Here is a 15,396-nt window from a genome sequence, read left to right as displayed (position 1 = left end):
TGTGGGGTGGTTCTTGGTGCCAAATCTGATTATTTCTTTAATCTCGCCTTTATCAGATTATTTTCCCCCGTGCCAGGCACAGTGCTGGGGTATTTATCGCAGAAGAAATGGCCGCTTCACGGTGGCAGGTCCCTTGCGGACCCCGTTAACGCTGTGATGAGGAACCAAGTGCTTGGGACCCCTTTTCTAGTGAGGGTAAAGGTTTGGAAATGCGGAAATGTCAACATTTACACCTTTTTTTTTTTTTTTTGTGTGTGTGTACTATCTTTCTTAATAAAATACCATGCCCTCAGTGAGCAGCTTTCCTTCACCCCTGGTGTCAGTCCAGTCCCCCTAAGCCACCACCTTGCCAGCCCCTTCATGTCATCTGGTGTCCCATATGCCACTGTCTCTGTGAGGACAGCCCAGGGCCACCATGCTGGGCTCAGGGGTGTCCTGTCCCCCCCCACTCCCACCCCCCACCCTTGCCCCGGACAGAGCCAGGCAAGCAGCTGCGCAGGAGCGACCATGTATTTAATTGCCGCGGCTGGCACAGGGCCGAGCCCTGGTCCTACACGGTAGGATGAACCAAGCTCTGGTGCGGAGAGCTGCTGTGTCCGACACCCTTCCTGGTGTCCCCGGGGCGGGGGGGGCTGTCGCCATCAGGGTGGGCAACGGCACCTCCAATGACCCCCAAAGCAGCGAATAAATTAGAAAGGATCAAAAAATGAAAAAGCCCTGGGAGCTGGGGGATCCTGTCACCCTGGGCAGGGAGACAGGGCAGGGTTGGAGGGGCACATGGGACCCTCACCACCCAAGGGAGAGAGATGGGGGCAGTTTGGGGATATGGGGACCCTCGTGGCTCAGGGCATGGAGCCAGGGAAGGGGGGACCTTGCCACCCAGGGTGGAGGATGGCTCGGGCCCCCCGTGCCAGCTGCAGCAGGGGTGTCCCCGTGTCCCCGGTGGGGGGCTCAGGGCTGCCCGGGGGCTGCCGGCACCAGCAGGGGCTTGGGCAGCATGGGGGGCTTCATGGAGAGGGAGCGCTCCAGGGTGCTGGGCCGGGGGCCCCAGGGTGGCCCCCCCGGTGCCCCTAGTGAGTGCATGCGGGTAAGCCCCCGGGCCAGGCCGGGTGGTCTCGCGGGCGTCCCGCCCAGCGAGTGTCTTTGTGCCAGGGGTCGCCTGGGTGGCGGGGGGCTGTCGGGGGGCACGTCCAGCCGCCGGGGTGCCCCGTTATGGGGAGCCGGGGGGAGGCTGGGGAACGGGGCGCCCGGCTGTACCCGGTTGGCAAAGGAGCTGGCGGCCGGGGGTGTCACCGGCCACCCCGAGCCCCCCGTCCCGTGCAGCCGCTGCAGCAGCTCCTCCAGGGTGGCCTTGGGTGGGGGTCCCGGGCCAGGGGGCTCCGGGCAACCTGGGGTGCCGAGATAGGTGGCCTGGCCGCGTTGGTGTTCTGCCACCCGCTCCTGGGGCATCTTGGTGGGTGGCTGCGGGGTGGCCTCAGGGGTGGGAAGCTCGGGGGCGTCCCGCAGGCCTCCAGCCCCTCCCTGGGGCGGCAGCGGGGGGTAGAGGCAGGGGGCAGGTGGCTGGGCCAGGGGCCGTGGGGTGGCGGGGGACTCCGGGGGTCTCTTGGGGACAGCAGGGCGACGGTAGCAGGCCGCCAGCAGCCCAGCGGCCAGGGCACCCAGGGTGAAGGCACCCAGCACGCAGCCCACCAGCACTGGCACCGGCACCGTCGCTGCAGCCCCCGGCTCGGCCTGACGCACCCCTGCGGGAGCACCCATCAGCCCGCCATGTGTGTGGGGGGCCCAGACCCCAACCTGGACCCCCCCCGGGGATCCCTCTTGGTCCCTGGGGTCCCTCTCCCACCCCTGGGTTCCCTTCCTGGTCCCTGGGGTCCCCCCACCCCGGGTCCTCCTCCTGTCCCTGGGGTCCCTCCTGGTGCTGGGGTCCTTCCTCCACCCCTGGGGTCCCTCTCCAATCCCCAGGGCTGCTGCTGGTCTCTGGGATCCCTGTCCCATCCCTGGGATCCCTCTCCTGTCCCTGGGGGTCCCTTCCTGGTCCTTGGGATCCCCCCCATCCCCAGGGTCCCTTCTAGTCCCTGGGGTCCCCCAATCCCTGGGATCCCTCTTCCACCCCAGGGGTCCCTCCTAGTCCCTGGGTTCCTCCCGTATCCCTCCCTGGTCGCAGGGTCCCTCCCAATGGGTGTCCACGAGGGACAGATGGGGTATCACTGACCATGGGCCAAGTCCCCGTCACCGTCCCCCGCAGCCGGTGCATCTGTGAGAGCAGAGTGGGGTTGGGCCATGCCACCCATGTCCCCTGGGACCACCTGTGCCCCCCCACTGTACTCCACATCCTCCAATATCACCTGCATCCGCCCGTGACCTCATGTCCCCAGAAGTTCCCATTGGTGACCCTCTATGTCCCCCAATATTCCCATGTCCTCAATGCCCCCAGTGTCACCCATGTCCCCCACCCGTCACCTTGGCAAGTCCCAGTGATCCCGGGGGATCCCTCTACGTCCTGCTCGAAGCCACTCCTGGGGGACACGGGTGGAATGTCACCCACCATCCTGTGTCCCCACCCCACGAGGAAGGGACCCAGGAGACTGGGGGGGGGGGGTAACCCCCAGGGAAGGCCACTGCGGGGGACACTTACGGAAGGTCCTCGGAGAAGGGGACGCAGCCCCTGGGGGGCAGCCAGACGCAGTAGGGGTCACGGGCGGCCAGGCAGCTCCTGCGTGGGGGGACCGAGGCAGCTGGGTGCCGGAGCTGCCCCTGCACGTCCCTGTGCCCTCGCACGCTCTTGCACACCCCTGGTCCTTGCACACTCTCGCACACCCCCAGCCCTCGCATGCCCTTGCACACCCCTGTGCCCTCACACACTCTTGCACACCCCTGTGCTCTCACAGGTCCCTGTGCCCTTGCATGCCCTCGTGCCCTCGCACGCCCCGTCCACCCCCCGCTCACCTGCGGCAGGTGCCGTGTCGGGCGCAGCGGCTCAGGGGCAGACGCACCAGGCACCCAGTGAAGGCGACGTAGAGCTCCCGGCCCGGTGGGTACAGCTCCAGCCCCAGCACCCGGCTGGCGCCCTGCGGCCCCCGGCACCTGCACCCCCCATAGCACCCATCATGACTGCGCCCCACCTCAGCACAGTCCCACGGCACCCCATGGCACCCTGCAGCTCCATGGCACCCGCCAGCAGCCCATGGCACCTGCACGGCCCCGCAGCACCTGTGTGACCCCATGGCACCCATCAGCTCCCCATGGCACCCATATGGCCCCCCCAGCATCCATCAATGCCTTATGGCATGCGCATGGCCCCCCAGCACCCATGCAGTCCCCACACTACCACTGCACCCATCGGTGCTCGCTGCCTACCAGCACCCATCAGCACCCATGAGCCCCCCCCCAGCACTCATGGTGTCCGCAAGCCCCCCAGCACCCATGGTGCCCAGGTGTCCCCCCCCAGCAGCGCCAGCCCCGGATACCCAGTGCCTGGCACTCACCGCCTGGGGTCATAGAGGCTGATCTCCTCCAGCAGCAGTGTCTCAGAGCTGGTGTCCCCGGTGCCACCAGGCTCTTGGCTGTCACCGGGTGCCGGCGTGCTGCCGGGGTGCCGGGTGGCCCCGGGGTGCTGCGCGGCCGCCAGGACCTTCAGCACCCGCCCGTCCTCAGCGCCCAGGAAGAGCACGGTCTTGTTCCCCTGTGGCCCCGCGCCCGTGTCCACCGCCAGCTGCGTCAGCCTGCGCCCAGCACACCCTCGCACCCGCCACGCACAGGGCCTTGCATGCCACTCTGCAGCCACTCGCACACCCTTGCACCGTGGTCTTGCACACCCATGCACCAGGGCTTTGCGCTGGCTTGCACTGGGGCTTTGCACACCCTTGCATCGGACCCTTGCACACACTTGCAATGGGGCCTCGCACATTGTTGCACACCGTCACAGCAGGGCCCTTGCACCCAGGTCTTACACACCCTCACATAGCCTTGGCTGGGACTTTGCACATCTTTGCACGAGGGCTTTGCATGCCCCTTGCACTAGGGCCTAGTGCACCCTTGCACAGGGGCCTTGCACGAGGACCCTCCCCACCCCGCAGCACCCACAGGACTGGCTGCACCCTCACCCCCCCTGCACACTCACACCCTCCTTGCATGAGCTACCCCCTGTCCCCAGGGCCACCCATCCCCAAGGCCACCCTGTCCCCCCGCCGGGGCGCACCTGGTGCCGGTGCGGGTGAAGAGGGGCCGCCCGCCAGCGGGTGCCACAGCACCATGCAGCAGCGGGTGCTCCTTGGCGAAGACCAACGTCTCGTCGGGGAAGTCCCCAGAGGTGACAACACCGGCGGCCAGTCCCATCCCAGCGCAGCAGCCCGGCCTGCAGCACAGCCGGCGTGGGGACCCAGGGGTCTGGGCAGATGCCGCACCCCAGGGGGACCCTGGTGTCCAGGCTGGGGGGGTGTACCTGGGTCGGGGCACCCTGTCCTCGGGCACTGGGGCCCAGGTCCCAGCGGCACCGCGGGGTTCGGCGAAGGGTCCCTCGAACGCCCGCTCCACGTCCGCCAGGTAGAAGGCGCAGACGGCAGAGCCGGGGATGCTACAACGGCGGTGGGGGGTGGCACCGGTGCTGGGGACACTCCTGTCCCCTCCCGCGGCTGCCAGGTCAGCCTTGGTTTGGCCAGGGCCCCTCTGTGTCCCTGTTGGTCCCCGCTGTGTCCCCATGCCCTGTTCCCCTGTGTCCTGTCCCACTGTGTTCCCATGTCCCCCTGTGAGTCCATCCCCATGTCCCCATGTCTGTCCCTCCCATGTCCCTACGTCCCCATCTCCTGTGTCCCTGTGTCCCCATGTGAGTGCATCCCCATGTCCCCATCTCTCCTGTCCCCATATCCCTGCCCGTGTCCCCCCATGCCATGTTCCCCTGCCATGTGTGCCTACAGCCCCCTGTTCCCTTGGCCACCCATGTCCCCACATCCCCCGTGAGCCCGTGTCACCCCCTGTCACCGTGTCCCCCCGTCCCTGCCGCCATGCCTGTTGGGCTGGGTGCCGAAGAGGGCGAGGACAGCGGGGCGCCCGTGCAGGGCCCGGGTGGGTGTCACCGCCTCCAGGACATCAAAGTAGAAGACGGCGTCCCCAGGGACGGCACACTGCAGCCGTACCTTCAGGAAGGACGTCCAGCGCCGCTCCAGCACCCGTGGGGAGCCCCCTCGGTCATTGCGGCACACCCGCGCCACCCGCGCCACCACCACCTGCGCCGGCACCCGTGGGCATCAGCACCCGAGGACCCACAGGCATCGGCACCTGGGCACCCACGGGTGTCCGCGCATGGGCACCCGCAGGTATCAGCACCCGAGGACTCTCAAGCATTAGCACCCAGGCACCCATGGGCGTCAGCTCCCAGGGAGCCACAGACATCAGCACCCAAGGGCCCACGGCCATCGGCACCATCACCTGGGCAGCCAGGGCCATTGGCACCTCCGGCTGGCACCCATGGGCACCCACGAGCATCCACAGGCAGCAGCACCCTGGGGGGCACTAGCACCCGGCCAGACACCCCAGGGAGGGGGGCACTGGGGTCTCCCCTGCCTTGATGCCAGGGGGATGGGCACCCAGGTGCCCCCACCCCCTGTGCCACCACATCCCCATGCCCACCTTGCCCAGGGCGCTGAGCTCCAAGGCCACCTCCCTGAAGAAGAAGTAGACGTAGGGACCATAGGGCAGCGCCTGGACAAAGTGGGGCTCTGGGGGGACCAGAGGGGGGCTGTCAGACCCTGCCGCCTCCTGTCCCTGTCCCCCACCCCTGCGCTTACCCCCTCCCCTGCCCCTTCCACCCCTCGATGGCCCCATAGCCCTGTACCACCAGATCCCAGCCCCTGCGTGCCCCCCAGTTCCACAGCCCCAGACCCACCTACTCCCCCACAGCCCCCCAATACACCCCTACCCCCCTACCTGTCCCCATCACCCCCCCTACACTGGTACCCCTCTGTGCCATTCCCACACACAACTGTACCCGTCTACCCACTCCACAGCCCCGCCATGGACCCATACCCCTCTACCCCAGCCCATATACACCCTGACCCCTCTACCTACCCCCAGCCCCCCAATACACGCATACCCCTCTACCTGTCCCCATCACCCCTCCATGGACCTGTACCCCTCTACCTGTCCCCATCACCCCCCCAACACCCGTGTCGTCCCCCCCCATACAGTGGGGTACCCTGCAGCCAGCGGGAGCTGTACTTGAGGGTGCGCAGCGGGGGGCGGCCGGGGCTGAGGCTGCGGTAAATCACCGCGTCGCTCGCCTGGAAGTCGGCCACCGTGGCCGAGTACAGGCTGCCGTCTGCAGGGGGGGTCACACCAGCGTCAGCCCTGTCCCCCTCCCTGGGTACCCCTGTGTCTGTCCCCCACCCCCGTCCAGCACCCACCGACAAAGAGGGCGACGATGCTCTGCTTGGCATCAAAGGGGCACCGGGCCTGGCCGCTCACCTCCTCACCCTCCTGCGCCAGGCTGCTCACCTGGGGGGCGGTGGGCCGAGGCAATGAGAACAACCCCCCCCCCCCCCATCACACCCTCACGCTGCCTCCAGCCCCAGCACAGAGATGCTGAGGACACTCACACTCATCACACCTCTGGGCACTGCCCCGCTGCACTCCCCAGTGGGGGCTGAGGCCCCCCACACTGATCACACCCACCACCCCCCTGTGCTCCCTGGCGGGGCTGAGACCCCCCCACTCCTGACACCCACGCTCCCCCCAGGCTCCCCCCACCTGGTAGGTGCGGCAGAGGGGACTGAAGGCATTGGTGCCGCAGGCCAGGAGGGTGCCGGCGTCGCGGGGCACCAGCACCCTGATGTAGTTGTGGCACTCGTCCTACACGGGGGCAGGGGAGGGGACATGGGGGTGGACATGGAGGGGACACGGGGGGCCCCGGTGTCACCACCTTCCCCTGCCCTGAGTCCCCTGTTTGATCCCATCCCTTGTATCCCCCATACTCTCTACCCCCACACCCCCGTACACTGTACCCCTATACCCTGTGCCCCCCGTACACCTGTACCCCAATAAACCCGTATCTCTGTACCCCTGTACCATGTACCCCCATACCCTGCACCCCCCACCATAAACCTCTATCTCTGTACCCCCCTACCATGTACCCCCGCACCCCCATATCCTGTACCCCCATATCCCCATACCCTCATGTCTCCACACCACGTCTACTTGTACCCCCAAACCCCCAGCACCCTGTACCCCCATACCCCCCCCATATACACCACACCCTGTACCCCTCTGCCCCCCATCCCCGTACCTGCAGCCGGCCCCGCATGGCGCAGTTCTCCCTGTCCTTCGTCTCCCAGGTGAGGTGCTGCCGGGTGAGATGGGGGGGGTGGGGTGCGTGGGCACAGGGACCCCCCACCCGGGCCCCCCCGTGTCGCCAGGGACGGCAGCCCTGGCCCCCTTACCCGCTCAGGGTACAGCGTCCCCTTGTCCTGCCCCAGGTCGAAGGCGTAGATGTGGTCCCTGGAGCGGGGGGGAGGGCGTGAGCATGCGAGGGGCACAGGGACATGTGAGGGGACACGGGGACATGTGCCGCGCACAGGCGCAAGGGACCGCGGGGACACATATGGGGCCATGGGAGGGAATGTGGGGGCACAAGCACGCACAAGCGCGCAGGAGCACATGCTGGTGGGCACAAGTGTGCACAGGTATGGATAATCAGGCTTGAGCATGCAGAAGCGGGCGCAAGCGCATGCAAGTGCGCCCAAGCGTGCACAAGCATGGACAAGCACACACAAGTTTGCACAAGCATGCACAAGTTTGCAGAAGCAAACAGGCCTCCAGGAGCACATGCACGTGTGAACAAGCATGCATAAGCTTGCAGAAGCACACACAAGCACATACAAGCATGCATAACGTTGCACAAGCACAGACAAGTGTGTACAAGCATGCAGAAGCACGCGCGAGCACGGACAAGCGTGCACAAGCTTGCACAAGCATGCAAAGGGGGGATGAGCTTGCACAAGCACAGACAAGCATGTACGAGCATGCACGTGTGCACAAACATGGACAAGCATGCACAAGCATGCACGAGCTTGCACAAGCACAGACAAGCTTGCACAAGCACACGAGCTCACACAAGCGCAGAGAAGCATGTGGAAGCATGCACAAGCATGCACAACTGCAAAACACGCACGAGCGTGCACAAGCACACCCGAGCGCGCAGCCCCGCTCACCGGGCGGCGACGAAGAGGGTGCTGTTGAGGCACAGCATGCGCTGGAAGTCGAGGCCGAGCTGGTCCGTGATGTTGTCCCCTTGAAGGCCACCAAAGCGGGGGTAGGCAGCGGTGGCTGGGGGGACAGGGGGGGAGGCGGTGACACCCCGCCGGCCCCCCAAGCCCTGGTCACACCCCCCCAGACACCTCCCCGCCCTGCTCACCTGCCAGCCCCACAGTGCTGCGTGCCACCAGGTCCCGTGGGAAGGACTGTGCCGCCCCCCCGGGGTCCCCCGGGATGAGGAGGAGGAAGACAAAGGGCAGCAGTACCCCCAGCATCGTCGTGGGCGCCCGGAGGGGATGCGGGGCTGAGGGTGACCCCCCCCGCCCCCGGCTGCGAGGGGCTGATCTCAGCATGGGGAAACTGAGGCACGGGGGGGCGGGACACAGGGCAGCCCTGGGGATGGGGGGGCGCGGGGACAGCAGGGATGTGCACCCTGAGTGCGGGGACGGTGCTCTCAGTGCCCCCTCCCAGTGCTCTCAACCCAGCAGCCCTGTACCCCCATCCCAGTGTCCCCAGTGCCCCCTCCCAGTGCCTCTGCTCCGATGGGCCCGTCCCAATGTCCCCAGTACCCCCGTCCCAGTGCCCCCAGTACCCCCGTCCCAGCGCTCCTAGTGCTCCCAGTACCCCCGCCCCAGTGCTCCCAGTGCCCCGGGAACTGCTGCCAGCAGCGCCGGGACACCACGCACAGCACAAGCGTGTGCAGCGGGGCACGGCTGTGCGCACACCCGCACCCACCCGCACCCGCCCCCCCCCCCCCCGCACACCCATACCCCACACGCCCGGCTCCGCAGCACCCACCTGCACCCTCCCAGCACCCCAAAACACCCCACCGACACCCCACCAGCACCCCCCCAACAACACCACCTCACCACAGCACCCTACCTACACCCCACAACACCCTCACAGCACCCCAAGTACCCCCCAACACCCCCAAAACACCCCTAAAACACCCCCAAAACACTCCGCCCCAACACCCCACCGACGCCCCCTACAGCACCCCACCGACCCCCCCGCCTCAGCACCCCCCTACACCCCTCACGTCACACCCCCCCCCCCGCCCCGCCCCGCCCCGCCTCGCCCCGACCCCTCTGCGCTCGATACCGGCTCCGCTCCCCGAGCGGTCCCGAACGGACCCGAATGGACTCGAGCGGTCCCGAGTGGTCCCGAACGGCTCCGCCCCGGAACGGGCTGGGACCGGCCGGCGGCCGGAGCGGGGCTGGGGGACGGGACCGGGGACCCTCCGTGGGACCCCACCCGGGACACACCTCCCCCTCCCGCCCCCGCCGGGGCCACCCTATAGATAGTCATTAATCCCCGTTAATGAGATGATCCTCATTAGCTGCTGAGGGGGGGGGTCGGCTTGCACATGCGTGTGCACAGCCGCGCGGGAACGGGCGCGCGTGGGTGCTTGCACGCGCGTGTGCGCGGCCCCGGCCCCCCCGCGCGTGCACGCGCCCACGTGCAAGCGTCCGCGCACACAGACGGGCAGGCGGGTGGGTGCACGTGCCGCGCACGGCCAGGCACGTGCGTGGAGACCCTCGCACACGCGTGTGCAACGGGGCTGGGTGTCACCTGTGTGTGTGTGTCCCGAGTGGGGACCTGTCACCTCCCCTGCACCAGCGAGTGGCCGTTTGCATGCACGTGTGCACCTGGCCCAGTGGGGACTGGGAGATACTGGGAGCTACTGGGAGCACTGGGCTCCCCCCCGAAGGTGCCATTCAGGCTCCGGTCCCCAAGTGTCACGGGGGGGAACACAGGGGACCATGGGGACATCCCAGGGGACTGGGTGGCCCTGGGGGTACTGGGGGACCGTGGGGAGACCCCCGAGGCTCTGGGGGGGGGGGTCCCCAAGGGTGCGGGGACAGGGTGACACCTGGTGGCACTGAGTGGCGTGGCACCCAGGTCCCCTGGGTGACTGGGGAGGGGACACATACGCACAGTGTCCCAGTGTCCCTGAGCGGGTGCCCGCAGTCCCAGGGGCCTGACTGTGTTCCCTGGGTGCAGACCGTGGCCCTGAGGGGTGACAGCATCCCCACGGGGGTGACACTGTCCCCAGGGGGGTGTTCCTGCCCCCAAGGGGATGACCGTGTTCCAAGGGCTGTGACCGTGTCCCTGGGGGGGTGGAAATCATGTCCCCACAGGGATGTCCATGTCCCCAGGGAGGTGATGGTGTCCCCAGGGGGGTGTGATGGGTGTCCTCGGGGGGTGACAAACAGGCAGAGCCGGGTGACAGTGCTCTGTTTTATTTACAGGCTCTCAGGGTGGGGGGTGACCGTCCCTGTCCCCATGGGGGTCCAGGCACTGGCATGGGGGGGTCCCACCCCCCTCTAACTCCCCCGTGAGAGCAAAGACATACAAATAAATACAACCAGAGGAAAAACATCGGCTGGTAAGTCTTGTCCCAGTACCTCCCAGTAGCCCTGCAAGAGGGCTGGCTCTGCACTCAGGGGATGGGTGTCCCTGCATCAGGAAAGGTCCCTTGAAGGAGACAGGGAGGGGACACTGTGTCGCATCCCGTCCCCCCAAAATCCCTGTGTCCCCTCTGGTATCCCCCAGCTGCGGCTGGGGGTGTCCTGGGGTCCCTGTCACCACGGGGTATCACGTCCCCTGGCGTCCTTGGCGTCACAGCATGAAGATCTCGTCCTCAGCGTCGCGGAGGGCGGCTGCCCGCGGGGTCCTGGTGAGGGGCCGGGGGCCGAGGCGGGGACCCCGGGGGGCCGGTGGGCCCCCGGCATCGGGGCTCCGGGTGCCTTCGGCCTTGGCCATGCTGCAGGGGACGCAGCGGGGTGGCACTGAGGGGTGGCCTTGCCACCCACCCACCCACCCTGCAGCCAAACCCACCTTCCAAAAGACCCCATTTTGCCCCAAAAGGGGAGGCGTGATGGGCGCGCTCACCCTGTGCCGCTGGCGCGGAGCCGTTGTGCCGCCGCCACCGCCTTGGAGCGCCCGATCTCGGCGTCGAGCTGCCGTAGGAAATCGGTGGCTGAGAGGTCATGGCGGGATGGGATGGGGGCCACCGGGATGTCCCCCGGGGGGACGGGCACATCCTTGTCCTCCTCCTCTTCATCCTTGTCCTCATCCTTGTCCTCCTCTTCGGGGCAGGGTCCCCCCGGCTGCGTTGGCACGGGGATGAGGAGGGTGGGCTTGAGGAAGATGGTGTCCGAGGTGTAGAGGCGGTTGGCGCGCTTGATCTGCTCCATCTGCCGGGGACCGGGATGGGGACGGGGATGGGATGGGGATGGGATGGGGACAAGGATGGGGACAGGGTAAGGGTGGGGACAGGGACAAGGACATGGATGGGATGGGAACAGAGATAAGGGCCGGGAAGGGGACAGCGAGGGGATGGGGACAGTCACAGGGACAGGGTGGGTGAGGGAAGGGGACGGGGACGGGGACAGGGATGGCCCCATGGGGACCGCGGGGCTGCCGGGGGACCCGGGGTTCGTCCTGCCCCCCCGGCCCCGGGGATCCCGCCCCACACCACCCCACGGCCTCTCCGGACCCCTGGATGTCCGTCCCCCTCCCCTCCTCCTTCTCCCCCCGTGGCCGCTCACCGTCACCCCGTAGCGCAGCGCCAGCCCCGGTAGCGTGTCCCCGGGCTCCAGGCGGTGCTCCCGGGCGGCGGCCCCCGCTCCCCCGCTCCCCGCCGCCATGGCGGGACGGCCCCGCTCAGCCCCGGTCCCCGCCAGCGCGGGGGGGAAAGGGGGGCTCATGCGAACAGCCCCGGCCCGGGCGGGGGACCGGCCCAGGGCCCCGGCGCTCCGGCCGCCGCTCACGGGGGCGGGGGCGGGCTCGGCCCCGCCCCCGGGCGCCCCCGGGCCCCGGTGAGATCGGAGACTCCAGGCCCGGCCCGGCCGCCTTCGCGGAGGCCTCTGGGACTTGTAGTCCGGAACGCGGAGGGGGGGAGGGGAGAACCCCGCCGCCCCCTCGAGCAGTGATGCCACCACTCCCACCCCGGGATCCTCCCCGCCCCACCGGCCCCTGCGCCCCTCCCCCTCCATCCCTGTCCCCGGGGGGGTCTCTGCCCCTCCCCCCGCCAAGGACGGCACCGCGGAACTACAACTCCCGTCATGTCGCGGGGCCGCCACAGCCTGGGGGCACGGCAGGCCCTCCCGCCCCGCCCCTCGCGCTCTCTAATTGGTCTTCGTTCCCGCGCGCAGCCCGCCGGGAAAAGCCACCCGGAAGCTGGGCAGTAGGAGGGTGGTTCCCATAGTAACCGCGGGCCGGCGCCGGGGCCGCCATGTCCTTCAAGCGGGAGGGGGACGACCCCGGTCAGCTGGGGGTGTTGCAGGTGGGTCTCGGCCCCTCCACGACCCACCCCAGGATTCCCCAGACCCTCCTCGAGTCCCCCAGACCCCCTCCGGGTTCGCCGCCTTGCCCCCCCACCCCGGTTCCCCCCAGCCCTTCCCCGCGCCTCCCTGCCCGTAAACACCGTTCCTTCCCGCCATCGTCCCTGCCTGCAAATGCTTCTCTGCCCCCCCAATTCCTCCTCACCCCTGCGGTGTCTTGACGCCCCCCCAGGGTTCCCCTCCCATCGCCCCAAATACCACCCTTGGCCCAGGCTGCACACCGAAATTACCCCCTTCCCCTGCCTCAACCTGCGCAATCCCTCAAACCGCCCCCTCCCCAGCCTTGACACCCCAATTCCCCCACCTGTCCCCCGCCTTGCTCCCACAGAGTCACCAGGGTGTCCAGGTTTCCTGGCCTAAGGGGGGACATGGCTGGGGGCAAGGACTGGTTCCCTGTGGGGCGAACTGGGGGCAGATTCCCCCCCCAGCAGCAGGCTCGGGGGGACGAGTGCTCACCTGGCCCCCTTGGTCTCTCCCAGAAAAGACGCGTTGCAGACCTGTTGGCCAACTACATCCCTGAGGATGAGGCACTGCTGCTGAGGAGCGGGAGGTGAGCAAGACCCCCAAGGGCAGCCCCCTCTCCAGCTGCTTGCGGGGTCCTGATGGCACCTTTTTCCTCCCCCCTCGGCATAGGTATGCCTGCACGGTGTGTGCCCACCGCCCCATCTTCGACACGCTGGACGTGCTGACGGTCCACAGGGCCGGCAAGAAGCACATGGGCAGTAAGTGGGGGGCTGGCAGCGGCGTGGGCTGTGCCCAGCGAGTGCGTCCCCCCATCCCCTTTGCTTTCGTCCAGGCCTGCACAGCTTCTATGGCAGGAAGTGCTCGCTCCAGGACGTGGCCCAGAAGCGGCAGCATGAGGAGGGGGTGCAGGCAGAGGAGGCAGGCATGCAGGTTGGTGTGGTTGCCCCTTCCTAACCCCGCTGGACCCCCTGGCCATGCCCCCCTGAGCTCTGTCCCCTCTCCCCAGGGCTCCCCAGCACCTCTTCTGGCACGGACGAGGAGGATTGCCCGGAATGCTCTGCTGAAAGCAGCTCCCTATAGCAGCTGCTGCCGGAGGATGGGGTAAGACCTTTGGTTTCCCTGCTGGAGGACAAGGGAAAACTCTGGGCTTTCCAGGAGGGACTGGCAGCACTGTGGCCTCACCACCATTGGGCGTTTGTGGGATGAGGCCCTGACTCCTCCTGCCATCGCAGGGTGGAGGGAAGCAGCTCGCGACCTGGCGTGACCCAGACAGGGCTGAGTGCCGCCCCGACGCTGCCGTCGCAGAAGGATGGAGAAGCTGTGGATGCCAGCCCTGCAGCCCTGCTAGTGGGGCACTGCGGTGGGCGAGCGGGTAAGGGCCGGCTGGCAGCTCCAGGGCTGTGCCAGCACCGGCGGGGCAGGGCACCCGGGCTCTCAGCTGGGCCTCTCCCATTCCTGTGGGTCTCGATAGCCCCTCTCTGCCCTCCCAGACACACTGAAGGCAGCTCCAGCCCAGACGCAGCAAGGCGGCAAAGGAAAAGCTTCATCGCCGGCCCTGAGCCGGCCCGAAGCCCGAAGCCCTGAGAGGCGCCAGGCCCTGGAGCGATACCTACAGCTGCGGAGGTGAGTCTCAGGCCTTGTTGGTGCGGGGAACCCTGTAACGAGCTGCCTCTCACTCCCTCCCTCTGTCTGTCTGTCCGTCTCCAGTGCTGGCTGGATCCAGGACCGCTCCGGCAAGTGGGTGAAGGACGAGAATGCTGAATTCGACTCCGACGAAGACGAGCCGCCTGTGCTGCTGCCAGCCTGAGGCCCTGCTCTGCCCCACCGGTCCCCATGGGGATGGTCCCCTCAGGCTGTCCCCGAGCCCCACTGTTAATAGAGGCAGCTGGAGAGGTCTGAGGTGTCTGAGCCATTGTGGCAGGTCCTGGGGAGGGGTGATATTGGGGGTCCTAGTGTTCTGCTCAACCTGGGGTTGAGCACCATGGGGTGCTCAACCTGCTGCCTTTTCGGGGTGTCTCCATCCTGGCCAGAGCCGTGCAAGTGCTGCCAACCTCCATGTGGGCTTCGGCCCGTCCCCGCCTCATCCCCTCCTGTCCCTGGCCCAAGTCACGCTCATTTTTTCACACGCTGGCAGCTGCCTGCAGGTCGTGGCCTTTCGGGGTGGCAGCGCTGGGTTCTCCCCCTCCTCCCCAGCCCCGGCAGCTGTCCCAGTGCTTCGGAAAGCACCCGGCTGTGCTGCCCTCCCCATGCCTCAGTTTCCCCTCCCCTTTTTCTGCCAGCCTGTGGGTGCCTGCGGGTGCTCCCACATTGGGAGGCACCCATAGGGCTGTTGTTTATGGGGCTGTGCCCTGGGCCGGCATTTGTGCCCCTGGGACAGCACCCACCACCCACCCAAGGGTCTCTCTGGGCCCCAGGGCTGGACCCTGTCCCTGGGGGGGGCTCCCTGGCAGTGCTGCCCAGGGTGATGTTACCCCTGAGCACCAGTATTTACCCACTCACTTGGCTCGTGACTATAAATAGGTGGTGGGACCTATAAATAGGCCCTGTGTCCCCCCCACCCGCCTCACCGGGCCATGGGTGCCAGCCCCCATGGGCCCTGGGTGCCCGGCTCCGTGCCACAGGGGCACCTGGCTGCCCACCACGGGGGGTTGCCCTGCTCCCCCCACCCCTCCTAGTGTCGTAACCCAATCCCCTGGGTATAAATACCCCAACCCTGCGGCCCTGCTGCTCCCTGAGGGGATCCAGCCGTCTGGCTTGGCCCCTGTGGATTGACAGCTGGAGTCTAACAGGGGCCTCGAGCCCTGCAAGGGTGGGGGAACCCCCGCTGCCTCCCCAGCAG

General features: G+C 67.8%; 3 protein-coding genes across 11 annotated transcripts; 1 reads left to right on the top strand and 2 right to left on the bottom strand.

The window, feature by feature from the left end:
• Window positions 1–497: 497 nt before the first annotated feature.
• Window positions 498–9,509, bottom strand: SEMA6C (semaphorin 6C). Of its 7 annotated transcripts, none has more exons than XM_030024479.2 (18): window positions 9,346–9,509; window positions 8,405–8,637; window positions 8,202–8,316; window positions 7,431–7,488; window positions 7,277–7,333; window positions 6,742–6,843; window positions 6,399–6,489; window positions 6,191–6,313; window positions 5,626–5,714; window positions 5,005–5,222; window positions 4,442–4,573; window positions 4,199–4,354; window positions 3,486–3,722; window positions 2,947–3,084; window positions 2,636–2,713; window positions 2,461–2,516; window positions 2,213–2,254; window positions 498–1,742 (listed from the first exon to the last, which is right to left on the bottom strand). In XM_030024479.2, the coding sequence occupies exons 2-18, from the start codon at window positions 8,595–8,597 to the stop codon at window positions 952–954; spliced, it is 2,676 nt and encodes an 891-aa protein (XP_029880339.1). In that variant the 5' UTR covers window positions 8,598–8,637; window positions 9,346–9,509; the 3' UTR covers window positions 498–951. The 7 variants fall into 7 exon arrangements, with proteins under 7 accessions (XP_029880339.1, XP_029880341.1, XP_029880343.1 ...); XM_030024481.2 differs by having other exon boundaries at window positions 8,405–8,574; XM_030024483.2 differs by lacking the exon at window positions 9,346–9,509 and adding an exon at window positions 8,821–8,994 and having other exon boundaries at window positions 8,405–8,698.
• A 962-nt stretch (window positions 9,510–10,471) lies between these two features.
• Window positions 10,472–12,095, bottom strand: LYSMD1 (LysM domain containing 1). 2 transcript variants are annotated; one of them, XM_030024568.2, is made up of 3 exons: window positions 11,799–12,095; window positions 11,140–11,447; window positions 10,472–11,011 (listed from the first exon to the last, which is right to left on the bottom strand). In XM_030024568.2, the coding sequence occupies exons 1-3, from the start codon at window positions 11,955–11,957 to the stop codon at window positions 10,867–10,869; spliced, it is 612 nt and encodes a 203-aa protein (XP_029880428.1). In that variant the 5' UTR covers window positions 11,958–12,095; the 3' UTR covers window positions 10,472–10,866. The 2 variants fall into 2 exon arrangements, with proteins under 2 accessions (XP_029880428.1, XP_029880429.1); XM_030024569.2 differs by having other exon boundaries at window positions 11,140–11,444; window positions 11,799–12,079.
• Window positions 12,096–12,413: 318 nt separating this feature from the next.
• Window positions 12,414–14,452, top strand: SCNM1 (sodium channel modifier 1). 2 transcript variants are annotated; one of them, XM_030024566.2, is made up of 8 exons: window positions 12,414–12,535; window positions 13,073–13,143; window positions 13,227–13,315; window positions 13,390–13,487; window positions 13,564–13,658; window positions 13,790–13,929; window positions 14,048–14,180; window positions 14,265–14,452. In XM_030024566.2, exons 1-8 carry the CDS (start codon window positions 12,485–12,487, stop codon window positions 14,362–14,364), a joined length of 777 nt encoding a protein of 258 aa, XP_029880426.1. In that variant the 5' UTR covers window positions 12,414–12,484; the 3' UTR covers window positions 14,365–14,452. The 2 variants fall into 2 exon arrangements, with proteins under 2 accessions (XP_029880426.1, XP_029880427.1); XM_030024567.2 differs by having other exon boundaries at window positions 12,420–12,535; window positions 13,790–13,917.
• The last annotated feature ends 944 nt before the right edge of the window (window positions 14,453–15,396 follow it).

Source organism: Aquila chrysaetos, chromosome 9, assembly GCF_900496995.4.
Source record: "Aquila chrysaetos chrysaetos chromosome 9, bAquChr1.4, whole genome shotgun sequence".
NCBI lineage: Eukaryota > Metazoa > Chordata > Aves > Accipitriformes > Accipitridae > Aquila > Aquila chrysaetos.
The sequence above is the reverse complement of the archived record's forward strand: the minus strand, read 5'-3'. Positions and strand labels throughout refer to the sequence as shown.

Excerpts from the sequence above, each read along its gene's own strand:
- SEMA6C (XM_030024479.2), bottom strand. The coding sequence starts at position 8,597 with ATGCTGAGATCAGCCCCTCGCAGCCGGGGGCGGGGGGGGTCACCCTCA. Across the intron at positions 2,517-2,635 it reads CCCTTCTCCGAGGACCTTCC|GAGTGGCTTCGAGCAGGACG; the intron begins GTAAGTGTCCCC and ends CGTGTCCCCCAG. Across the intron at positions 1,743-2,212 it reads TGACGGGGACTTGGCCCATG|GGGTGCGTCAGGCCGAGCCG; the intron begins GTCAGTGATACC and ends GTGCTCCCGCAG.
- SCNM1 (XM_030024566.2), top strand. The coding sequence starts at position 12,485 with ATGTCCTTCAAGCGGGAGGGGGACGACCCCGGTCAGCTGGGGGTGTTG. Across the intron at positions 12,536-13,072 it reads GTCAGCTGGGGGTGTTGCAG|AAAAGACGCGTTGCAGACCT; the intron begins GTGGGTCTCGGC and ends GGTCTCTCCCAG. Across the intron at positions 13,488-13,563 it reads CAGAGGAGGCAGGCATGCAG|GGCTCCCCAGCACCTCTTCT; the intron begins GTTGGTGTGGTT and ends CCCTCTCCCCAG.
- LYSMD1 (XM_030024568.2), bottom strand. The coding sequence starts at position 11,957 with ATGAGCCCCCCTTTCCCCCCCGCGCTGGCGGGGACCGGGGCTGAGCGG. Across the intron at positions 11,448-11,798 it reads CGCTGCGCTACGGGGTGACG|CAGATGGAGCAGATCAAGCG; the intron begins GTGAGCGGCCAC and ends CCCGGTCCCCGG. Across the intron at positions 11,012-11,139 it reads CTCCGCGCCAGCGGCACAGG|CATGGCCAAGGCCGAAGGCA; the intron begins GTGAGCGCGCCC and ends CGTCCCCTGCAG.